General features: G+C 45.9%; 1 protein-coding gene and 1 long non-coding RNA gene across 8 annotated transcripts in view; one reads left to right on the top strand and one right to left on the bottom strand.

Annotated features, from left to right (window-relative positions):
- The window catches only part of LOC146182660 (uncharacterized), a 29,076-nt gene extending 27,393 nt beyond the window's left edge, over positions 1 to 1,683 (bottom strand). Inside the window, exon 1 of one of the 2 annotated variants that reach the window (XM_084608894.1) lies at positions 1,557 to 1,683. Coding sequence is in view for 1 of the 2 variants with exons in the window: in XM_084608893.1 (XP_084465019.1) it covers positions 1,204 to 1,234 (31 nt within the window). In the remaining variant the exon portion in view is untranslated. Of the gene's footprint in view, positions 1 to 1,203; positions 1,396 to 1,556 lie in introns of those variants that run through there. The other variant, XM_084608893.1, reaches the window with a different exon arrangement.
- Positions 1,684 to 1,989: 306 nt separating this feature from the next.
- The window catches only part of LOC146182659 (uncharacterized), a 41,357-nt gene continuing 23,844 nt past the window's right edge, over positions 1,990 to 19,502 (top strand). For 4 of the 6 annotated variants that reach the window (XR_014708647.1, XR_014708648.1, XR_014708646.1 and 1 more), the window contains exons 1-3: positions 1,990 to 2,331; positions 2,681 to 2,785; positions 4,712 to 4,823. This is a non-coding gene — a long non-coding RNA (uncharacterized LOC146182659). Of the gene's footprint in view, positions 2,332 to 2,680; positions 2,786 to 4,711; positions 4,967 to 7,179; positions 8,472 to 19,502 lie in introns of those variants that run through there. The other 2 variants (XR_014708645.1, XR_014708644.1) reach the window with 2 other exon arrangements.

Here is a 19,502-nt window from a genome sequence, read left to right as displayed (position 1 = left end):
AGGTGCGTGTTCGACACACAACTCCTCCACGTGCGCAGGATCACAACCCAGCAGAAGACAACGCTGTGCAAGCAGAGACGCCATCGCCGGTCTCTCACGACAAAGGAGTGGAGTGCGTGGTCCCTCGAGCAGATACCCCACCTCCAGTGGCTACATCACCGGCGAATTCGTCAGCAGCGCAAAAAACAAATGGCTGTTCTCAGTAGCAGTAGCAGGAAAAAACTGCATCGGCACAGCCACCATACACGTTTCAGCCACTGAGACATTCCACACGGCAAAAGAAGCCAAAACAGCAACTTCCTTATTAAGGGAAGAGAAATGTTGCAAACGTTCTGCCTTATCACTGTAGCGAACGCCAAGTGCATGTATCACGCATTCCTTCCTCCCCTCACCCTTGACTGAGAGGTGCACGAATAAAGGCGGACGAGCGTGGGACGGTGGCTACTCCTGGTCCTACGGGGCTGGGACCGGCGGGGGCTAGCCTGCCCCGTAGGACCAGGAGCAGCCGCCATTGTACCCGCCACCGCTTCGGTGGTGGAAAACGGCTGTTGTTGTTCTCTAATTTGAGGGCACACACCCACACAGGGGGATCGGCCAAGAATTGGGGCGCAGAGATATATGTTTCTGGCATGTATAATTACATCCCAAAAAAGAAAGATTGCGTCGTCTTTCTCCCTCTTTTTCTTTCTTTTCTATTTTCTCCGCTGTCCGCACGAGGCAGCGGGGGTCGCTCAGCTACAGAGCCAGTAGTAGGCCCGCACATTTTATTTCCTTCTTCCTACAGCCGCAACAACAAAGAATAAATGCTTTTTTTACCCCAAGCATCCGCCTGTGTTCCATGGAAGCACGGCACGCGCAATGCGCGTCTCGGCGATTAACACTTGGTATGGCCCAGATTCAACCAACCAAATTTGAATCTCCTGTGGAAGGCGCTCTTAATTCTCGCTGCTCTCTTCTCTGAAGTTGGCTCCATGAAATGACGTGCGTCAGCAAATGAATGAGCAATAAACTTCGCCACACTACAGCGGGTTCCGCCAGACTGCAAGTCGAGAAATCGATGGCATCTTCTACAGTGTCTACAAAGAACGTGCCTCTTTCGTATGCCAATTTCGGGAGCGCCGAAACTTCTGCACTGCATAGCTGCCGTGGCTTATTCGCACGAAGGCGCGACGCGAGTGATAAAGGAACCTACTAGCCGCTTACCTTGTCCTGCTTCTGAAGTCTCAAAGGCCATCGCGCAAATGTGCTGTAGCAATGAAACGTGCAACAAAACGCGCGCGCTCGCACGAACGAAACGAAACTAGCCATGGAGGAAGAAAACAACATCCTTCCTCCATGAAACTATAATGAAACTATCCGACTTGGCCACTTGACTTGGCCATTGCTTGGCTCGATCAGACCTTCAGCGAAGCTGGGAATAGCACGCAAGGCACACTCAGCCAGGGACGCTGCGCTATTCTGTGGCAAAGAGAAATTTATCACAATAAACTAGAACACTGTAAAGAAATAGCGCATCGAATTATAAGAACAAACTAAGATGAATGCCAAAAACGTACAATTCGAATGTGGGACGTGCGAACTGCCACCACCGTGTTTCAGAGGGGACTATTTAGCAGTCCTATCAAGAGTGCTATTTACTTCCCATACTTGAATGAACACCAACGTTGTTCTCATTTGGGAATGCCCCAATTTCTTCAGGGCACGAACAACCGGGCGCCGCCGGTTGTTTGTGCAACAGGTTCAAATTACGCGCGAAAATTGCATCACCACCTACGCCTTTATTTAAGCGCGCGCGAAGCCACTGCTTCAGGAAACAGTCTTTAGTGATGAACCTATAAAAAAAAACTATGCGGGAAAATATTTTCTTCCCCTCTTCGGCCACAGTTTCCGAGAAAATGGCCTTCGAAAAGCCGTATTCCACTTAGAAAAGCATTGCGGAAACTACGTCACAGGCCGCTCAATGGAGGAACCAGGGGCGTGGAACACCTGCCGGTCGCCACCGCGCGATCTTGATAAGCTGCGCATGCGCGAAAAGAAAGAAGGTAGGCGAGGAGGATTTGTTTGTAGTCTGGCGGATGTGACGTAATAAATTGCCTATTGTTGTTTTTTGCTTGCGTGCACTCTCGAACCCAGACGCTTTTTTTTTATCGCCGCCTCTGCAGCCGCAGGCAGGTGCCTTTTTTTTTTTTCTCCCTTTTCAATTTTGGCGCGCAGTGGTACAAGCAAGCGGGAGGCTTGTTCGCGCCGCGTTGTTTCAGAATGACCGGACTGGAATGGATTCTGCAAATTAGATTGGGTGGCACGCATCCCTGCTGCTTTCTCCAAACTTTCGTGAGTACTGCGAAATACAGCGCAAAGCACGTGTTGCATTCCGTACTTGCCTCGCCAACCCATTGCACCGCTGCCCTCTCGTTACAAATTGTTTGGAATTTTTTTTCTGCATCGACGCTCTATTGTTTAGCGATCTCAATTATTTTTTTGTAATCTTGCTATGAGTCTATTTATCAGTGACTTCAAGTGAAGTGTAGAGGAACTAAGGAGCCCTTTTTCGTGCGCTTAAAAGCAGTCCCGGCGGCTCGCACGAAAGGGCTTTCCTTTTGTAGTTCATTTTCGAATACGCCTCCGTTTGGCCCCGACTAGCCCTGTCCCAGCAAGAGCAACCATTTCTGTTTCCTTTCAGTATGTACCGAAATAATCTTGATGCACGGCGATTGTGAGATCTTGGCTTCGTCGCAGCTTCTGCTCATGGCCTCTCCCGATGGTATGCCTTGTGCCTCATGAAAAGGTGAGTAGCACTTGAGTGCACCCGCTTGTAAAAATATGTGCTGGCAAAAACCGGTTGCTCCACAAGGGTGCTGATATATGTAATCAAACTCACCTTATTTATGAGGATAGTCCACAGCATGACTTTGATGTGGCCAGGGCATGAATTTCGATCAGCACCGCCACAGCCAAAGCAATAAAAAGCGGGGGAGTATCGAAATTAATGGTGGCCCAACAGCGAAAAAAATACAGAGACCAAGAAATAAACGAAACGAGACACACGAATAGCGCTGAACTTACAGCTGATTTTTTTTTTATTGGGAAGAATCACATCATATATACGCACACGGAGAAACAGCGCACATGCGCAACGTCAACGACCTCAAGTTTTGGTAAAAAGAAAAAAAAAAGCATTTAAAAGCACGAGTGCATCGGCAGAACTGCTGCCCACTGTGCAGCATATTCATTTCCCGAGGAGATAATGTGACAAAAGGCGTACTCACGCACCCTTTACTTTTTCTGATGTGAAAAGCTTCTCTAGTGCACTGGTAAGAATGAACATCACTGTCATCAAAAAATGACGTGCATTCGCACATGGGTCAGTGCTTCGCTAGGTTAGCTTCTTTCTTTTTCAGCGAATTAGCGTGCTCCATGAGCCGCACTTTAATGCATTGCACAGTCTGGCCTATGTAGGTAAGGCCACAGGACAGAGGGATTTGATATACTATGCCAGTCTTACAAGGAACATATCTATTTTCATGATTTATGTTGCACACATTTCTTCTGCCCCCTCGTGCATTCTTTGAACCGCGGCTCCCACTCTTTCTAGTTTGTTAGGAGAAGGAAACGGAACGTTTACATTATGCTTGCTTCCTACTCTTTTAATTCGGTGCAACAGCGTGTGTACATATGGCATGACTACTACATACCTTTCTTCTTCCTTCCTCCGAACACTTTTCCCGCCCTCACATGCTTGAAGACAATTTTAGCGCGCAGAGGACTTTGGCTGCACTCGAGACGAGAACTGAGTTCAGGAAACCAGCTTCCCTGCATTTGTCCGCCTGAGTTAAGAGACTGGACATCATTTTATGATGACAAGATTTCTTCACTGCCATGCCTAAGCATCCCGTAACAATACTACTTTTTACGAGCTTTGAATGAAAGGACCTGTAATTCAGAAGGGGCTTTTCACTCCTAGGTGAATACTGCCAACAGACATGGTGGGGTTGGAAAGACAACTTTAAATCGAGAAATTGTAAGGCTGTTTCTTGGGGGACTTCATGCGTGAGCCTTACTTAGTCCCGACCCATTACGTGCAAAAACATCAAGAACATTTGACACAAATTCAGGATTCACAGAGCTAGCTAGCACCAAAAAATCCTCCACGAAACGGAAAATGTGCATGCAACAACTGGCTAAATCATTCTCAACTTTCATATCAACCCTGCTTAGATAAATGTCGCTGAGGATGGGAGCTATCTTGGCACCTATGCACACACCAGATTTTTGCGTATAAAGTCGACCATCTCACTCAAAAAACGTGTTACTCAGGTAGTAAGATAACATTTCCAAAAAGGATCCGGTTAAGGTTCCACACTCATTTTGGAACCAGCATTCATCATTGTCCTTCGTAATAAATTGCTGAACATACTGGATGAGTTGAGAGTGTGGAAGAGATTATACAAATCAACCACATCTACGCTAAAACCAGCACTGTATGCCAAGCTCTCATTTTGGAGCAAATCAGCAACTGCCTCAGAATTAGGAACGAGAAATGGATCCTTTACTTGAAGTGACGACAAATGTTTGCAAAGATAGTAGACACAACCAACTGCCATGAATTGCGGAATTCATACTTTCATTCATTATACTTTCTGTGTTGTAACAAAATCCTTCACATCTTACCTTTCCCAGGAGTGGGCATTTATTGCATTGTTCTGATTTCCAGGTCCTTCCCTGTCTTTGGTGCGTGTGCTGAAACAGGGATCCTTTGGAGGCAACCTGGGGCTTTCTTCTGTGCTTTTGATTCTGCCTTAGTTTCCATCGGATAGCTGTGGCTGGTACGTGTGGGCAAAGGCGTTTCATATTTGCAGACCAGCATATATATGGTCCAGTGCTTGTCAAGGCAATTTTTTTTGGTACAAAGTGTGATGCTGCTGCAGTTCCACAACAAAAAAAAATGTTTTTACAATTTTTAGACAGCTTACCTTCAAGTTCTTCGATTTTGTAATGGTGTATATATGGTATGCTACCACTGTTTTTTTTTTTTTTTTTTTCCCTGTCATGCTAATGCATCAAGGATAATGCTAGGCTGTTATGGCTAGCATGATCTGCTAAGGTAAAGGTGCCGGTTTCATTCCACACCAACTGATACAGGTTGTGGGCTTGACCATCCTCAATTTCTTTTTAAAAAATCATAGCAAATTGTATTGCTATGAAGAATATTATCCCAGCTTGTTTTTGGCGAAAAAATATTTTCTGCCCGTGACCACCATCTTAAAGGAGTATAGACGCCAAATTTTGGTGGCATTTTTGTAAGACATTCCTGTATACGGATCGCCAAGTGGTTTTTGCCTACGACTGCTAAATAATTTTCAGTTCAATTTTCTTTTCTCGCCAATTTCGGTTTCAACGGCTGAGAGATGGCTGTGACATCACAATCAAGTTCAAGCCATGCACAGCATGAAAAAGCCGCAGTATAATCTCCAGCTCTTCGCGATTCCTGTTCTTGAGGCAGGCTGGCTTCAGCGTTGCAGTGAATTTAAACATCGCAGGATATCACAATTTTTTTTCACCCGTCACGTGACCTAGACTTAACTTTGGCGTCACAGCCATCACACAGCTTTTGAAACCGAAACGGATGAGGAAAGAAATTCAATGATAAATTGTTTAGCGGTCATAGGTGGATATCACCTGGTGCTTTCTGTACAGTAATACCTTGCACATCATTACAGCTAATTAAACACGAACCCAAAAATTAGGTGTCTATAGGTCTCCGCCATGTTTAAAACAAACAAAGCAATCAAAGTGGCGTGGCAGTCGTCTATGGCCCCAGAGCAGGCGGAAAGCACGGGAGCGGCACTGTGGTGCCACCCCACTGCTGTGGCCATACTTGCCAAGAGCGTGTTATTGTGATATGCAGGCACCTTTTTGGCAGATAAAATACCCACGCGCTGTGTGAGTACAAAAGCAATACTTGGAAAAACTTCACGTACACAGCATGCATCGCCTTGTCCTGCACACCGTACCAGACCAAGAGCGGGTTCAAAGCGCACGAGTGAAGTTGTTGCTGCCTTGAAAATGAGTAGCGTTGATTGATATCTATTTGCTATTTGCCCAGCACATTAGCCGCAGAATGCATCGAGAATTGTAAAGCTTTGGGTGCATACAACAACTTTCAGTCGGGTAAGTGGAATGTGATTTTTCTCGCTCGTAAACAGCACACGCAAACCAGGTAGGAAGTATTCCGCTCAAAACATCATTGCATTCTCGGATGATTCTTCATACCGAGCATCAAATGAGCGTTGTTGGTAAGCATGGCAACAGTAGCAAGGGCACTGTGCCTTGGCACCGTACAGGTTTGCTTATCCTTGCATTATTCCTTTAAATCACCACGCTGCACGCCTATCTGTTCTGTTCGTGGAAGGTTATTGGCGTCAGCGTTTATAATTTCTTCATGGGTATTCAAGCTTTTAGCTTGCATTACAAGCTGCAGCGTCCACATGCTGGTTCCGTAGTTAGGGCTACCCAGTTCGGTCCCGGCCGCCATGACCACGTTTCTATGTAGGATAAACTCTGAATGCGACAGTGTGCCATGCAGTACGTAGTTGATGTAAAGATCCTCAAAATCTGAAACAGGGGCCCATATGTCACTCGGGACGCTCAACCCCACAACTCGCATTCAAAATTAGCTGCAGTGAATACCACTCAAACCCCTCGGTATAATAAAATTCATCTCCAATTGAGCAAATCAGTGGCTGTCAGCACACGCACATTTCATCACAAAATTTAAAATAATTTGAGGTGAACAAAGCTAATGTTAGCCATACAATATAACCACGGAGGAGTGCAATACTGATCGCATGCGCAGCAGCTCACTATGCACATAATACATACAACTAGAAAGTGAAAAAAAAAAAATTTGCTTCAGGAATTGCTTACATTATAAACAGGTGTCTACGCATTAATATACTGGCTGCCTCGTCAACATTTTACGTGCACTCACAAAATACCATTACGCGTCATAAAGAAGGCCAAACTCGAGTTATTCATGGCCTTTGAGCCCATAACCGCTCTGGCGTAAAGGTGTCGGTATCCAGCCTTCGCGCCACACTGCGATGGCCCACTGTTTACGGCGACCTTCGCCCATAAGAAACCTGTGCAAGCTTACTAAACTTTGCGTTCTTTGCCTTCCAGCACATGCCACGGTGATGCAACTAGTCAGCATGGTGCTTTGTTTTTTATTTTTTTCGGCTGCAGCAAACCATCGCACAATCACAATAGGCGAAAGCAACTGAAGCATTGTTTTTCCTACCACGCGAAAGTCTGTTATTACGACAGCGCCACCGCATCTTCATGACGTAGCCAGAGTGAAGGTGGTCTATACTCCTTTAAGCTTGCAAGTAATAGCAAAACCTAGTCACACAGATAAATTTGTAAAAAAATTAACTTTTTGATGCATCACTATAAACAAAAATTTTCATATTAATAAAATGCATTGTTCTTTTGATGTGCAGGAAATAAACAAACTCTGCCTTATATTTGTTCAAATATAAATAATAAAATATGGTACAAAAAGCTGAAATTTTGAAATGTTTGTCAAATTTTATATTCTTATGGTCTAGGCACTAGACTAGAGTGCCTGGGTTCGAATCTGACTGCCGGCAGCTGCGTTTCGATGGATGCAAAGCGGAGAGGCATCTGTGTGCTGTGCGATGTCAATGCATGTTAAAGATCCCCAGGTGGTCAAAATTACTCCGTAGCCCTCCACTATGGGGCCTCTCTCTTTCCGCTTTCGCTCCCATCTTCCTTCCCTTGTAGCGTGATTCAGGTATCCACGGGAAAACTTTTCCTTTCCTGTAAACCAATTATTACTATTATAGTACTCAATCTATTTCTCCAACTTTTTTAGAAGACAAAAAGCCTATAAAAGAGATCAAACAACTTAAGCTGCACCTGCAAAAACATTATAAAAGAGATCAAACAATGTAAGGTGCACCTGCAAAAGTATTCTAAATCAGAGAAAATTACCTTATTGAGGTTTGAGGTTTATTCCTCCGTCAGTTATGTAATGAAGTGGCCCTATTAAAGATATGAAAAATACTAGTTTGCACAGAGCCATTCATTGCCATTTAATACTGCAAGTTTAATCAGGGTGCTTTTAAGTGAGAAAATAATTTCTCAAGTTGAGCCTTTGCAGGCAACCACGGTGTTGCTCTGTGCCTGCTCATCGCAGCAGCCCACTTTCTGCTGGCTGCGAACTAGCAGTCCACTGCTTGAGTGCAATGGTGCTTTAGGCCTGGGCACTGTCAGCTTTAAATGTGCAAATTTTTTGCAGTTATATATGTGTATTGTAAAGAAGAAGTTCTGATTAAGCGGACAGATAGCCGAGAAGGAGGAAGAGGAAGTGCTTTTGCGGACCAGCTGACTCAAAAGTTAAGCCACCACCGCTCCGGTTCTTCTCGCTACCAGTGCCCGCTACCAGTGCCTGGATCTCCACTTAACACTTGGTGGAGGTGCGGGGTAATATATATATATATATATATATATATATATATATATTGCATGACACAGTACCATTCAATGGCATTTATTTTTTAGAGTTTAATCTAATTTGTGCTTTAAATGAAAAAAAAAAACATTTCCATTCAGCGATCGCTTTGAACCCTGGCGTAGCTCTGTGCTTGCTCTTCACTGCAATGGATGCTGGAGCTGACGTCAAGGAGACATGTAACAACACCTTGTGGGGGTTCTCACGGGACTCTGGCTCTGTGCTCAGAACGGAACGCCCCGCCGCTAGCTCTGACCACATCCGTGGCAGGGAAGAACGAAACACTGAGGCAGAGCCACCGGGCTGGGCTGTTTATTGGGAGTGCCCAATTTTTATCCTTGGTCATAGCAGCATCCGCGGGCTCTGGCGTTGCGGCGTCGTCTCCCCCCGATGAGATGCTGTGCATCAATATTAGAGGGTAGGGGGAAGGAGGGGCCGCCCGGCACGCTACGCCAGGTCTCTCGCCCCTGCCCTCTCCGCCACTGCTTCAGGGGAAGGAGAGAGATGAGGTATCCCCGTGAGGCAGACAGAGCCGTGTCGTGCAAGCGTGGGTAATCTTAAATTCCCACACCCTCCTCCCTTAATCATGACCTCCACCTGGGTGCCGTTTTCCCCTTGGGAGTCGCATGGCTGGTCCTTCAGCAGGCCCATGTAATACAGGAATCAGGGCAGGGGTCGGGACTTGGGTTGTTGGGCTCTGCTCCTGGTGCCGCTGCCAAAGTGAGGCAGGCCACCCTCTATGCCGAACGGGCCCCGCATGCAGGCCGTACATCCGACTCGTTCTGTTGAAATCCCCGTCGCTGCAGTCACGAGGAAACACAAGGGGGCGAATTATCATGGCTCGCTTACCGGTCATGGGCCGCCAGTACGCCCGTGGTGCGCTGCTCGCCCACGGCTGCGCCGACTTCCCGTAGGTCGTAAATCGGCATCAGACTCCATCCCGATAGGAGCTCCATACTGTTTTTGTTGAATGCCAGTCTCTGTGCTCGACCTCAAACCGAATATGGCACCTGCATTTGATAGCCCTCCTCGCAGCTGCGGGCAAAGAACAGTCTTCTTTGCAGCTTTTTGATCCGCATCTCAAATTACTTTGCGGGGAATTCTGATCCTTCTGCTGTACTACAGCTTCATTTAAATTTTTCTTTGTGTCCGTGGCCTTCAGCAGATTCCTTTATTGTCGAAGTTGGCAGTGCCCAAGCCTAAAGCAGCATTGTATTGAAGCAGTGGAGTGCTGGTTCTGTGTATATTTGCAGCCGGCAGGAAGTGTCCTGCAGTGAAGAGCATGTAAGGAATTTATGGCGTTGCAGCGGAACACCAGAACAAGAGGACCAGCATGGCAGGCTTCTCGAACCGAGCAGCCTGTGCCGTGCTTGCTGGCTGTGAACGCCGATCTTAGCGCCTCCGCTTTACAGCGGCGCTGTGCGCTACAGGGCCCCCCGACCAAACGGAGCGGCGAAATGTACGCGCCAACGGGGCAGGGATGAGGGTGCCTCAGCGGCAGGCATGTCGACAGATAAGCCAGCAACTTCCGAGGGGAGCTCCTGGGGAGGTGTCTCCATATATTTGGGTTTAAGGCGATCCAGGGAGACTACCTCTCACGACCATCCAGCAGGATAGTCGCCGACTTTGTAGTCTTGTTGAGGACATGGTACGGGCCATCATAGGGGGGACTAAGAGGTGCCTTTACAGTGTCTCGCCTTAGAAAAACATGCCTCGAGGACGCAAGATCTGGGTGCACAAAGATCTGACGGTCAGATGATAGAGGTGGGACTGGGTTTAGGTGTTGAATGCAGTCCCAAAGGCGTTAAAGGTACTGCAGGGGCTGGGACGAGGAAGCCGAAGGAACGAACAAGTCTCCGAGATGACTTCGGCCACCAAACAGCCAAGGTCGCGACGAAAAATGGTGCGTAGGCCAAGAAACACCATAGGAAGGTGACCAGCCCAGTGCTCGCGATCTAGGCGAGCAATGAGGGCAGTCTTGAGCTGACGATGGAGCTTCTCAACCATGCCGTTAGCACAAGGATGGTATGCTGTGGTGCGGCAGTGTTTAGTGCCGAGCAGACTGGTAAGGGAAGTGAAGAGGATGCATTCAAACTGGCGGCCACGATCCGTGGTAACAGCCAAAGTAGGAAATCCATGCTGAATGAAGGCTTTGGCAACTGTTTGCGCAGTAATGTCCAGAGTGGGCACTGCTTCGAGCTAACGAGTGAAGCGGTCAGTCATCATCAGAATGTGCCGGCAGCCATTAGATGGAAGTGGTGGTCCAACCAAGTCAAGGTGAACGTGGTCAAAGCAACAACCAGATGGCAGGAAAGACTGGGGAGGAGTCTTTGTATAGTGAGTTATTTTGACGGACTGGCAATCAAAACACGAGCGGGCCCACTGGCGAACGTCTAATGTTTGGCCAGACGTACCGCTGGGTAATGAGGCACTATGTGGCTCTGATGCTGAGATGGCAGATGTCGTGAAGTGAATGGAAAATGGCAGGATGAAAGACCTCTGGGATGGATGGACGAGGTAGAGCTGATGACCCTAATCACAAAGAGCGCACTGTTATTAACCCTTTCACTGCCAAGTTTTTTTTTTTTTTTTGTGACTGCTCCTCACTTCCTTCCAGGTTCTTTTTTCATCTGTGTTACTTTCACCTGACTCAGAATTCGGTTTGGTTTGGTCAGGAATTCAGGAACTGTTGATTCAGAATTCATCAACATTTTCTGAATTCTTTCATCTATCATAGCATGGATGAACCTGGCACACTGACTCGCCATGACTCGCTGCTGAAGCAACAAAGCGACGTGGTGATGATAATGATGCAGGTCTAAAAATACCTAATCTATTTGTAGTTTAATATGAAGGCCCCGCCTTCTAAAGAATGGGTCCGCGAGTCAGGGCCTCGCCCGACTACTAGTCACAAATTCACATGAATTCCATTCTGCTCCAAAATACCAATTGGTGAAATATCAGAGAGGCCTTCACCCTGCAGTGGGTATAGTCTGGCTGATGATGATGATAAAAATGCCAGTTTATTTCCGGGTCAGCAGAGAAGCACTTTGCAAAGATACAACACTGCACGCTGCTGCAATGCGAAGCATGTGGTCGAGACTCGTGACAGGACAATGCTTTGCTACAAAAGTAAGGGGCCAGTGCTTTTACATGGCAAGACAAAACATAGTGGGGTGTAAAGATGGCCTATGTGACATGGCAAAAGGGGCTCCGAGCAGTACAAAATACATTGCTCCTCGTCTGGCTGCAACTCAAGAAAAAAACCCAGCTCAGGAGGCATCGCTTCCGTCTTCATCCTGGTATTGCTCTGCTCCACAGTCCATTACATCAGGATGCTTCGGGCTGCTCGCCAACAGCTAACAACGTGATCGCTCCCCAAGCAGGGCTCCTGCCAGACTCCCCCGATTCTTCCATTCTGTCCCTTTATCTACACTTTCTGCCGCGTCAAGCACAAGTCTCGCGCCGCGATAACCTTTGCACATGCACAGTTCAGCTGCCCCTCCACGTGCTCAGACAGAGAGAAAAGAGCACGTGCAGTTTAATTAAAAGACGAATTGAGGCGTTGGAGCCGCACATATATTTACGCTAAATGTTTTATGAATTTGTGAAGCCTCTTCGTAGACAATACGACTTGTCAGCAATATTTCTTTTTAGTGGAAGGGAGTTACGAGTATACTCAAGAGGAGAGATGAAATGCTGGTGTCACCGTTGGTGACAGATTTCTCAAGTGAAATGTATATACAATAAAACACGTTGTTGGGCTAGTTGGTGCATTGCATGAAGTAAGATTAACCGGCCAAGAAGACGCACACAGGAAAAATCGACACAGAAAGAAAGAGGCTGGACTACCAACTGATTTATTAGCAAGAACGGGGCTCAAATATATATAGGCGCTCAGTCACATGACCTTTCCACAATCGCCATCACATCCTTCCGTCGTGGAACCACAATTCACTTCCATCGTAACTCCTTTATCGTACCTACGCTTACCCAGTAATCACAACGTGCATATAAAACTATAAAACAACACTATCTATGCAAAGCTGTGTCTGAAGGAACTAAAGTCATACACAATACAAACATACACGTGATTACAAACAGGTGATTACAAAACAGATTGAATGAACCTGATTTCCTTACTTCGTAAAGCAACAGAACAATCACTACAGCATGCATCTCCTTTCTGTGTTATCATAAATGCTTCAAGAACTTCACGCGCTAGTTTGTCGCGACTTCTGCCGAGAATCTTAATGCCGTCAAGCACTGGCTCACACCTGCACTCTTTACAGTGAAGGGGCAAATTAGACCCGGTTCCATTCCTTAGGGAATTCGAGTGCTCCAGTGCTCTGTCATTAACACAACGACCCGTCTGGCCTATATAGACCTTGCCGCAGGTCAGTGGTACTTCATACACCACACCGACCGCACATTCCACGAAGGGTTGGCCATGCCTCTTTTCGCACTGGGGCTTCTTTTTCCGCCCGATGCGTGCACACAAGCCGCTCAGCTTCCTCGGGGCTGAGAATACGACAGGCACATCATACCTGACTGCAACCTTTTTCAGGCTATGGGCGACACGGTGCGTATAAGGGACCACCTGTGGTCTCCCTTTTCGAGGCTTAGCGGTGAAGCTTTTCTTGCCTTTCATTTTTTGTAACAGGGTCTCTGCTACTGCAGACACAACAGAGCACGGGAAGCCTGCCTTTTGAAGTCTGTTAATCTGATTATTAAAACTTACTTCCATCATGTGAGCGCAGGACTTGATCAGCGCCGATTCCAAGCAAAGAGAAGCGATCGCCCTTTTTACCGTCTTAGAATGCGATGAAGCGTAAGGCAGCAATTCTTTCTTGGCTCTGGGGAAATACATCCAACAGGCACGTCCTTTTGAAAAGCTGATGTTAATATCTAAAAATTGCAGGCAATTGTTCTCCGGTATCTCATGGGTGAAAGTAAGGCCTTTTCCTTGTTGTCCGAACAGGCTTAAAATTCCTTCTACCCTACTGGCATGCGTCAAGTTACGGTTAGTCTTTAAAATCACCAGAAAGTCGTCAACATATCTAAAAATTCGCAGGACAGAGCCGTTGTCAATAGAATGTGCTAAGGCACGGTCAATAGAAGACAAAAATATATTACATAGCACTGGGGCGACACAGGAACCTATTTAGAGTTTTACCTTGGCTCCACTTTTGTGTCTCTTGGAACAAAGATTTTTATTCAGAAAAGGGGAATTTGCATAGGTTCCTGTGTCGCCCCAGTGCTATGTAATATATTTTTGTCTTCTATTGACCGTGCCTTAGCACATTCTATTGACAACGGCTCTGTCCTGCGAATTTTTAGATATGTTGACGACTTTCTGGTGATTTTAAAGACTAACCGTAACTTGACGCATGCCAGTAGGGTAGAAGGAATCTTAAGCCTGTTCGGACAACAAGGAAAAGGCCTTACTTTCACCCATGAGATACCGGAGAACAATTGCCTGCAATTTTTAGATATTAACATCAGCTTTTCAAAAGGACGTGCCTGTTGGATGTATTTCCCCAGAGCCAAGAAAGAATTGCTGCCTTACGCTTCATCGCATTCTAAGACGGTAAAAAGGGCGATCGCCTCTCTTTGCTTGGAATCGGCGCTGATCAAGTCCTGCGCTCACATGATGGAAGTAAGTTTTAATAATCAGATTAACAGACTTCAAAAGGCAGGCTTCCCGTGCTCTGTTGTGTCTGCAGTAGCAGAGACCCTGTTACAAAAAATGAAAGGCAAGAAAAGCTTCACCGCTAAGCCTCGAAAAGGGAGACCACAGGTGGTCCCTTATACGCACCGTGTCGCCCATAGCCTGAAAAAGGTTGCAGTCAGGTATGATGTGCCTGTCGTATTCTCAGCCCCGAGGAAGCTGAGCGGCTTGTGTGCACGCATCGGGCGGAAAAAGAAGCCCCAGTGCGAAAAGAGGCATGGCCAACCCTTCGTGGAATGTGCGGTCGGTGTGGTGTATGAAGTACCACTGACCTGCGGCAAGGTCTATATAGGCCAGACGGGTCGTTGTGTGAATGACAGAGCACTGGAGCACTCGAATTCCCTAAGGAATGGAACCGGGTCTAATTTGCCCCTTCACTGTAAAGAGTGCAGGTGTGAGCCAGTGCTTGACGGCATTAAGATTCTCGGCAGAAGTCGCGACAAAATAGCGCGTGAAGTTCTTGAAGCATTTATGATAACACAGAAAGGAGATGCATGCTGTAGTGATTGTTCTGTTGCTTTACGAAGTAAGGAAATCAGGTTCATTCAATCTGTTTTGTAATCACCTGTTTGTAATCACGTGTATGTTTGTATTGTGTATGACTTTAGTTCCTTCAGGCGCAGCTTTGCATAGATAGTGTTGTTTTATAGTTTTATATGTACGTTGTGATTACTGGGTAAGCGTAGGTACGATAAAGGAGTTACGATGGAAGTGAATTGTGGTTCCACGACGGAAGGATGTGATGGCGATTGTGGAAAGGTCATGTGACTGAGCGCCTATATATATTTGAGCCCCGTTCTTGCTAATAAATCAGTTGGTAGTCCAGCCTCTTTCTTTCTGTGTCGATTTTTCCTGTGTGCGTCTTCTTGGCCGGTTAATCTTACTTCATGAAATGTATATGTCAGTATTGATTTTGCGAGTGCAGATCCCAAAAGTTATGCTGCTCGGCCATTAATTTCAGAGTGGCGGCAAACTGGCCATTTTAATGAGGTCATTGCAAGTCTGGTTCAACTGGTGGGAAGATTTTTTTTTAATTCAGTTTTTTATGTGATAAAGGAGCCCTTTGTTGCCATATGGTTTTTCTTTGTCCATAGCTCATCATCATTATCATCGTTAGCTGGACTATACCCACTGCAGAACGAAGGCTTCTCTCATAATCCTTCAGTTAACCCGGTCTTGTGCTAGCTGCACCCACTTGACCCCTGAAAACTTACTAACCTCGTCCACCCACCTGACTTTCTGCCGCCCCCTGCCACGCTTGCCTTCACTTGGAATTCAATTTGTTGCTCTTAGCGACCATCGGTTATCCTCTCTTTGCAATACATGTCCTGCTTGTGACCATTTCTTCTTGATTTCGACTAGAATGTCATTATTTAGAGTTGATTTCTTGGACCCACTCTGCATACTTCCTATCTCTAGACTACACTTACCATTTTCCATTCCTCAGCTCTATGCATCTACTTCAACTTAAGTATAACCCCTTTAATTAGCCTTCACATTTGAGCCCCATAGATGAGTACTCGTAAGATGCAACTGTTGTTTACCGTTTTCCTGAGGTATACCGGTAAGCTGCTAGTCATGGCCTGCAAGAACTTGCCAAATGCGCTCCATCCTAGACTTGTTCTACAGGTTTTCCTTCTGAATTTAATCCTAGTGCCAGCGGAAATAATGTGAGCGCCAACTGATACGATCTGCGCGCCGTGTAATTTAATTTTAGTGTCAAGCATTTAATAAAAGCGGCAGTGTATTTAATCCGAACACCAACTCGAATGATGACAGCGCCAAACAATTGACTCAGACTGCCAACGCAATTAATACAAGCGCCAGCGGATTTAATTCATATGTGGAAAATAAATGCGGTAGAGGGCTCTAAAGCACGAAGCATGAATTCCAGAAATAAATCGAAATTGAGATCACTTCGCAGACCATGCGACGCTTAAGCGTCACATCTGCATGCTCTATTTTGCTTTGTTCTTGTATCTTGCAAAAACCAAGGACCACGTGCAGCTGAAAAACTGCAGTTTATGACACGCCTCTTGCAGCTTTTAGTTTAGACGCATGACAAGTGAATAAATATGACTGTCATCTTCTAATTGGCTGGTTAAGCACTGCTTATTATGGGTTGTCATATGCACTGAATCTGCATGCTGATGGCATTTCGGCCTTCACACAACAGCCTGCTGTTTTTGTGAAATGGCAACCGGTGCAGAAATGTATTTGTGTTTCTAATAATGATTCAACACTACTAGCAGAAAAGAAGGATTAGTGTAAAGCAGAGTTGGTTCAGGCGAGAAGACATGGAGCCAGAGAAACATATCTCATTTTACCGCTTTCTCAATTTTACACGGCCACTACCACGGAAAGAGAGAGCGCGTGCCGTTGCATTTAGTCTGGCTCTGACATGGCAAAGTGGCTGAAACTATGTACAGCAGAGCTTTTAACCCAAACAGCAGTGCTTAATTTGCCTGGGCTGTAATTGTAGCGGCGTAGGAAACTACAGGCTTGTAAAAGCACAGAAGCGGCCGTCTTTAAAATGCAGTTTTATTTTCTGGGAGACATTAGGTTTAAAACACTTGCATCAAGGCAATGTTTGTCATAATACTGATGAAGGCTATCCTATACGTTGACACTTTGCTGATTCGGCGCATTGTCTGAAAGATGATCTCAATTTTGATTTATTTCTGGAATTCATGTTTCGTGCTTTGGAGCCCTCTATTGCATTCATTTTCCACATATGGATTAAATTGGTTGGCACACGGATTAAATTTGCCAGCACTTGTATTAATTGCTTTGGCACTCAAATTAAATTAGTTGGCGCTGGCATTATTTGAGCTCGCGCTCGAAATAGATATGCTGGCGCTTTAATTAAATGCTTGGCACTCGAATTAAATTACATGGCACGCAGATTATATCAGTCAGTGCTCAGATTATTTGCACTAGCACTAGGATTAAATTCGGGGGGAAAACCTGTAGTTATCGCTCTTTCATGGTCCGGATCTGCGGTTGCTACCTGTCCTATGCAGACACATTTGCCAACAACATCCAGAGCTTTGTTACCTGCAGGGTGGAAGTACTGCTCCATTCACTCCGTTTGCTTTATTCTGCTCCAAACTGCTTTGCCTGCGCCATCCTGCCCCAAAACACAATATTGTTCCAAAACTCCAAAACTTGATGTTTTGCCATGATGTTTTGATGCCTTGGTATTTTGCCATAAAATTTAGCGAAACATGATTTTTGCTTAAAATTAATTGTATTTGGCCATTAATTGCGCCAGGTACAAGAAATGCGGTTCGATGCAATTTGGTTAGGTGACTGTGAGAAGTGCAGCAGGGCAGTGGCATGTTGTGCTATAGACCTTTTCACGAGCCTCGGCGAAACCGGTTTGACTGGGCTGTGGGGCGGCTTTGGGAGAGATAATTCTCAACTTTTCTTATGCTAGCAGCACAGCCCAGTATTCAATATGGCAGCGCCCACGACTACTTTTCGAAAAGGTCTATAGACCAGAACAAGGAGGGTAAATTGAACACTGCCATTTTGAGAGCGTTCTAGCACCATCTATAGTTGCCGCAGTGAAACTATGCCTCTGGATTGTCAAACGAGGCAGCCGTGGGTGTCTAGCTCTTGCGCTTTTATGTTTCTTTTTGAAGTTTTCACAACTGGTTGCTGATAAAATTGTCAAAAGTTAATTTCTGCCTCACAGCAAGACTATTCTTTACATCTTGCGAGGGCAGAGGCAAGTACTGTGTCCACAAGTGAAGTGAGTGGTTCCTATAAGCGCATGGTACCATTGAATGCAGGCTTGCTATGGCTGTGACTTTTCTGATTTGATTTGCACCCCCAAGTAATGTCCCATGTACCAGCAAAACCTTTGCAGTCTGCTATATGTTTTACCTTTGCGTGGTGACTGCAAAAAATCTGCCGCAGCCCACACCTCACAAAACAGACCGCATGCCGCTACTGCGAGCGAATGCTTCTCATTGGCGATGATTCCCCGGTGTCTCTTTTGTTTTTTTTTCCTTTCCAGCAGGGTTGAAGAATGAATCAGCAGCACATCAACCAAACAGGAGATATCAAGGTCTTATTTTTGTGACTGGTTGGCGTTGCTTATCATGGCTGTTAAAAAAAAAAAGGCACTTCCTTGCTGAAATGCAAACGGAGACATCAGGTTTACTCGCACTTGTGGCATGCCACCTGTTTGTGCGGTGCGGACTGCAACAAATTTTTGCAGACACCACGCGAGGGTAAGAAATGTCGCAACCGTAGTATTTTTTGCATAGAAAGGTACCATGCACTTAACCGAACCACTCGCTCCACTTGTGGACGCTGTGCTTGCCTCTGCCATTGCGAGATGTGTAGAACAGCCTTGCCATGAGGCAGAAATGCAATTTTGACGATTTTGTGAGCAGCAAGTTGTGAAAACTTCAAAGAAACATAAAGGCGTTAGCGCTATGAATAGCCATGGCCACCTCGTTTGGTAGTGCAGAGCAGTCATTTCGCTGCAGCACCTCTAGGTAGCCTTATAGCGCCCTCAATTTACCCTCCGTATTCTGGTCTATAAGGGTCGTCATAGTTTAAACGATGGCAGCACACTAGTGGTGGAGGTACAATGCACATTGGCTGGGCCTAGCTAACACATATAAAATTTTAATAAACTAGAAAAGCGAGCATAAGAAATATTTTGATCTCAAGTTATTCTAAAACGAGTCACAAACGACTAGGAGGAATTAATTGCGAGAAAAATGTTTTGTGCGCATGACAGCAACTTCTCCCAGCCTTTTGAATCGCCGGTGGTGAGAGAAGTGAGGGCAAGGAGCGAAGCAATTGCCACAGACTACCACGAGCTGTTGAGGAAACTTTTCTGGTTACAAAGAACTACACGAGTTGTTCCAACAGTTCTGCTGTGAAAATGAGTGTGTACTTCACTATAGAATCGTTGTTAACAACAAACCTGTCCAGTCTACATCAGACAAAAGCATACTTGAAGCATTATGGGGGTGATGCCAGGACGGTGTTAATTGCAAGAAATGCTTTCAAGGGTGTTGGAAAGGCATAGAAAGCCTGTTGCCGACGTGTAGCCCCAGTGTTATTTAAAAGAAAACATGAGTCACTGGGAGACAACCATGAAGTAAAGAAGCTTAAGGAAGAAAAGGCTACCCTTCAGTGCCATCTATCCTTCCTGAAGGTACTACTGAGCAGTGCCCAGGAATTTATCAGCACAGCTGTGGAATCAAAGTAGCG

The sequence above is a fragment of the Amblyomma maculatum genome, chromosome 7, assembly GCF_055883805.1.
Source record: "Amblyomma maculatum isolate TAMU_Amacu chromosome 7, ASM5588380v1, whole genome shotgun sequence".
NCBI classification, from domain to species: domain Eukaryota; kingdom Metazoa; phylum Arthropoda; class Arachnida; order Ixodida; family Ixodidae; genus Amblyomma; species Amblyomma maculatum.
This window is presented reverse-complemented; position numbering and strand designations above follow the sequence as displayed.